The following is a 5,741-nucleotide window of genomic DNA, read 5'->3' on the forward strand; positions in this document are numbered from 1 at the left end:
ACACAGTGCACGTACCTGCACACACGTGCAGACACACACACACACTCATTCACAGACGCACACACAGTGCAGGCACCTGCACACACACTCCCATAAATGCATGCTTACTCCCTAATGCTGATGAAGTCTTTCAAGCAACCAATCACTCTATATATTTAGATTCTTGGTACCAATTTATACATAAGCGTAACCACCTTATTCTCCAGTTATCCATTAACGGATGGTAAGTTAAGCATTGTAAACGTTATCATTCAAAGTCAGTTTGATCTCCCAGCTCGGGATGCTGTGTTACCTGTGCACCCCGAGAGTAGGAGCGGAATATGGTACAAAATCTTCCCTGGCCCGAAGTATCCCTGGAAAAGATGTTGGAGACCATTAAAAAGAAATCAAGTGCTTCTTCCTGACAACAGGTTCTGGAACTTCAGAGCCAGAGCAAGTGCACCACACACCCGCCAGTCAGCATGCCAGTCAGCTGGCCACCACGCTGCCAGCGCGAGACCCCAACGAAACTGTCCCATGTTCCCAGGGACCCGGGGATCCAGGCTCATGCTCTTCTCTGTCATTTAAAAAGTCAAACTAGAAAAAAGAGTGATGGGTTTTAACATAATTCTCAGATATTTAAATACATTCAAGGTAGGCTTTAAAAAACTTGTTGAATCTGGAGATAAAGCTATGCAGTAAGGAGTGTGGGTCTACACCGGGGGAGAGAGGCCAGTGGGATTCCTGCTCTTCCAGTTCAACTGTAAGAACTCACATGGAGTCAGCCCTTCCAATGTGCCCCCAAAAGGGGAGGAATACAGGGAACTGCCTGGAGTAAGCTGAAGGCAGGCTTGAGTTCTCAGATGACGGCACACACAGCAGGTACTAGGACCCACAAAGACAACGGAGCTCCAACAAACAATGAAAGGCCAGGCTTGGTGGCTCATGCCAGTAATCCCAGCGCTTTGGGAGGCCGAGGCGGGCTGATCACCCGAGGTCAGGAGTTGGAGACCGGCCTGGCCGACATAGTGAAACCCCATCTCTACTAAAATACAAAAATTAGCTGGATATGGTGGTGTGCTCCTGTAGTCCCAGCTACTCAGAAGGCGGAGGCAGGAGAATTGTCTGAACCCGGGAGGCAGAGGTTGCAGTGAGCTGAGATCGCGCCACTGCACTCCAGCCTGGACGACAGAGCAAGACTCCATCTCAAAAAAAAAAAAAAGTAAGCAATGAGGGTGGAAAGGGTGCTCCCCAGGGATCAGTTCCCAGAGGAGGCAGCCTTGGGACAGCCAGCACTGTTGCCCGGAGTCTGCACGTGCAATCAACATACCTACATCAATGGGAGATTCCCCAGTGGGCTGGGGGCTGGCCCCACACGCAAGACACAGCCTCACAGATGAGCGGTGGCACGCGGCATGGTTTTGCTATTTTTGTTACATGCACCTGTGGTCGGTGACCACCCTCAGCAACAGAGAGAAGGGCCTGGGGCTCCAGAGGGAACCAGAGACACTGGCCATTGTCAAAGCCTAGGAGTGAGTGCCTCATTTCCTGAGAAGCAAATTGATCTAGAATTCAAGCCTCAGCAGGACCTAAGGTGCTCAGGCTTTGCACACGGTGGGAGCTGCCCAAAAGCTTATGGTTGAGGAGGCAGCGGGCCAGATCGATCTGCCAGCTTCGCAGGGAGGCCGAAGGGCCAGCACGTGCCGTCAGAGAGCCCCATCGGGAAGTGGGAGCACTCCCCTCTCAGCTGGGACAACGTGCCGGCCTCCTGCGCCGCCGCCTCCCTGAAGGAGCAGAGCAGAGCCCAACCCCAGCCCCAGTGGGTGCAGGCAGGGAGGTGAGGGTAGCTGGGGGCAGGCAGAAGACCCAGCTGTGGACATCAGGAAGGACCACACTCCGGGGTCTGCAGTGGGAGTGTGACCTTGCTCAGAGGACAGTGTGGACACAGCAGGTGCTGGCACCACACATGAGTGGCCTCAGGGTCCTGCTGGGGCCTGGGGTGAGTCTGAGCTTGGCCAAAGTCCCCGGGATCTCACTCCTGAGGTGAGAGAGAGAAAAGCGTTGAGGGTGACTCTTTGGCCCGCTGGGCAGCCGGGGTCAGGGAGGTGTTCGCTAAGATGGCAGCCAGACCCGGAGTGGAGCTGGGAGAGGGCATGTGCCAGCCCTGATGCCAAGCAGATCTTTAGGAAGGCACTGAGCTCGGGGGCAGGCATGGGGCAGAGTGCGGCCTTCGGATGGCCTTGGCCCCTTAGGAAGGATGGTTTTGGAGAGGGAGAGCAGAGTTGGGAACAAGGTCCTGGACCTGCAGGGCTCAGGGCTGGGAGAGGGCAGCAAAGGCCCAGCTGGCAGAGGGTGGGGAGCAGGACGGACACTGACGGCAACTCCAGTGCTGGCCCAGCGAGGGCCCGGGGAGTGGGGACCTGAGAGCAGACTGAGTGGGAGGCCTGAAGCTGTGCAGCAGGAACGGCCGGGGCACTCGGGGACACTGTGGGGAGAGGCTCCTGGGACTGGCCACTACTGGACGGGGCAGGGGTAGGAGGGGGACAGGTAAGAGAAGGGGGTCCCAGCTGCCGGAGGCACACGCGGCTCGGGGGTGGCCCAGCAGGCAGGAAGGGCCAGGAGGCTCGGGCGAGGGTCACCCATGGCTGGCAGCAGTACAGGAGGGACGCCCAGGAGGGAGGCAGCCCCAGGATGAGGCACCGCAGGAGTCCCCCATCCCCACCGCCCCACACAGATGGAACCGCAGGAGCCCCCCAGTCCCCATCACCCCACAGAGCTGGAACCGCAGGAGCCCCCCAGTCCCCACCACCCCACAGAGCTGGAACCGCAGGAGCCCCCCAGTCCCCACCACCCCACAGAGATGGAACCGCAGGAGCTCCCCCATCCGAAGCCAGGAGCTGGTGGAGGGAGAGGTGCCCCGGGCCGGCCCCAAGGGGAGGGAGGAGCTGGGGTTCTCACAGCTGAGAGAGCAGAGCCAGCGGCCCCAGGCTGGCCAGTGAGTCCTCCCCTCCCCACTCTGGCTCCTCCACCCGCAGGTCAGACCAGTCCCGCTGGCACCAGAACGCTCCAAGTTCCCTCCTGGGTGCTCAGTGGCGTCGCTGAGCTAGGCGTGGGGGACCCAGGAACCCTGGGCTGCTCAACCACGCTGCACTGGTCCCCTCTTGGCATCTTCCCACAGACACCAGGCCACAGGTTCTGACCCCAAAAGCCCATTCCCAGTCACAGCGCTATGTCTGTCCTGGGGTCCCCTACCCTGGATGACGGGGGCCCAGACAACCGGACCACTGCCTCCTTCAGAGAAGGCCTGGTGCAGCTGGGGCTGGGGGTGCTCCCCGGGGGCTGTGCCGGTGGTGGTGGGGTGGGGGAGCTCCCTGGGGGCTGTGCCAACGGTGGTGGGGTGGGGGTGCTCCCCGGGGGCTGTGCCAACGGTGGTGGGGTGTGGGTGCTCCCCAGGTTGTGTCGACGTGCTGCGGCCGGGGGAGCTCCCCAACTGTGCCGACGGTGGTGGGGGGAAGGGCGCTCCCCGGGGCGCTGGGTCAACCAGGGGGGTCACTCCCTGGGGGTGCGGGGCGCTCGCACCTCCTCCAGACTCACCAGAGCTGCAGCTTCACCCGCCGCCCGTCCAGCAGGATTGTGGTCGTCTTGTAGTCGATGCCTGTGGGAGGGTTAGAGACGGCTTAGGCCTGAGGCTGCCACTAACAGGACTCCGGAAGTCGGGACTCACTTTCGGGGAAGAAAAGGCTTTCTCGTGAGCGCAACTTCCAGGTTTACCAGGGCAGGCGGATTGGACCCCCCCCCGCTTTCCGGTGTCTGCCCAGGCTCGCCCAGGCCCTGCCTGCACCCACAGCCCCGGCCTCCTGCAGCCCCGGCCTCCTGCAGCCGGGCCCCTCCTGTCCTCAGCCGCCTCGGCCTCTGTGGGGGTCAGGCTCACATCGCCCTCTCGCCGGGGGCTCCCAGATGGGCGCTGCAGAGCCCACGTGTGACCTGGAGGCTGGTGGGTTGGCTGCAGGGCTATAGCCGCTGGGTGTGCCCCGGTCTGGGCTGGTCCTTCCCTCCCACCGCCTCCCCAAGCCTGCAGGCGGGAGAGCTCCGACTCAGCCCGGTTTCCAAGGGAGAGGGGCTATGGCAGGGGGTCTGCAGACACAGACTGCGTTCGCCAGTATCACACCAGGAAAGTACAGGAAAAACAGATGTGATGCTGCGTGGGGCGCCCGCTGTCAGCGGTGTGAGTGTGTGCGTGGACCACGCGTGTGCGGTCTCAGTGGTCTGAGTGTGTGCGTGGACCACGCATGCGCGGTCTCAGTGGTGTGAGTGTGCGTGTGGACCATGCGTGTGCAGGGACACGGGACTGCATGCCCGTCCCAGTCACCTCTGGGGTGCAGATTACAGGTAGGCTGGAACCTTCTGTCAACATTCTCTTTTTTCAAGTTAAAAAAAAAAAGAATGCATTTCTTCTTTTTTTTTTTTTTTTGAGACAGCGTTTCTCTCTGTTGCCCAGGCTGGAGTGCAGTGGTGCGATCACGGCTGACTGCAGCCTCCACAGCTCAGGCTCAAGTGATCCTTCCACCTCAGCCTCCTGAGTAGCTGGGACTACGGGTGTGTGCCACTGTGGCCAGATAACTTTTGTATTTTTTTGTAGAGACAGGGTTTCGTTATGTTGCTCAGGCTGGTCTCGAACTCCTGAGTTCACACAATCCGCCTGACTCAGCCTCCCAAAGTGCTAGCCTTACAGGCATGAGCCACCATGCCTGGAACATTTCTTCTAAAATAAAAAAGCTACAATTAAAGGCTGGGCACAGTGGCTCATGCCTGTAATCCCAATATTTTGGGAGGCGGAGGCAGGTAGATCACTTGAGGTCAGGAGTTCGAGACCAGCCTGGCCAACACAGTGAAACCCCATCTCTACTCAAAATTCAAAAATTAGCCGGGTGTGGTGGCAGGCTCCTGTAATTCTGGCTACTTGGGAGGCTGAGGCAGAATTGCTTGAATCCGGAAGATGGAGGTTGCAGTGAACTGAGATTGTGCCACTGCACTCCAGCCTGGGTGACAGAGCGAGACTCTGTCTCAAAAAAGAAACTACAATTACAAAAATCTTTTTTTGAGACAGGGTCTCTCTCTGTCACCCAGGCTGGAGTACAGTAGTGCGATCACAGCTCACTGCAGCCTTTACCTCCTGGGTTCACAGGCACACCACCACACCTGGATAATTGACAGGGTATTGCTGTGTTGCCCAGGCTGGTCAACCTCCTGAACTCAAGTGATCCTCCCACTTTAGCCTCCCAAAGTGCTGGGATTACAGGCAGGAGCCACCGTGCCTGGCCGCAATACTTTTTTTTTTTTTTTGAGATGGAATTTCGCTCTTGTTGCCCAGGCTGGAGTGTAGTGGTACGATCTTGGCTCACTGCAACCTCGGCCTCCTGAGTTTAAGTGATTCTCCTGCTTCAGCCTCCTGAGTAGCTGGAATTACAGGCATACACTACCACGCCTGGCTACTTTTTGTATTTTTAGTAGAGATGGGGTTTCATCATATTGGTCAGGCTGGTCTCAAACTCCTGACCTCAGGTGATCTGCCTCTCTCGGTCTCCTAAAGTGCTGGGATTACAGGTGTGAGCCACCGCGCCCAGTCAATAAATTTTTTTTTTTTTTTTTTTAGACGGAGTCTGGCTCTGCTGCCCAGGCTGGAGTGCAGTGGCCGGATCTCAGCTCACTGCAAGCTCCGCCTCCCGGGTTCACACCATTCTCCTGCCTCAGCCTCCTGAGTA

General features: G+C 58.4%; 1 protein-coding gene across 1 annotated transcript in view; it reads right to left on the reverse strand.

Moving 5' to 3' along the window:
• The window catches only part of RAB40B (RAB40B, member RAS oncogene family), a 10,463-nt gene that overhangs the window by 3,661 nt on the left and 1,061 nt on the right, over positions 1 to 5,741 (reverse strand). Inside the window, 2 exon segments of the mRNA XM_011969872.1 lie at positions 293 to 353; positions 3,574 to 3,634. Of these exon segments, the coding sequence (XP_011825262.1) occupies positions 293 to 353; positions 3,574 to 3,634 (122 nt within the window).

Source organism: Mandrillus leucophaeus, unplaced genomic scaffold, assembly GCF_000951045.1.
Source record: "Mandrillus leucophaeus isolate KB7577 unplaced genomic scaffold, Mleu.le_1.0 Scaffold1, whole genome shotgun sequence".
Classification (NCBI taxonomy): Eukaryota; Metazoa; Chordata; class Mammalia; order Primates; family Cercopithecidae; genus Mandrillus; species Mandrillus leucophaeus.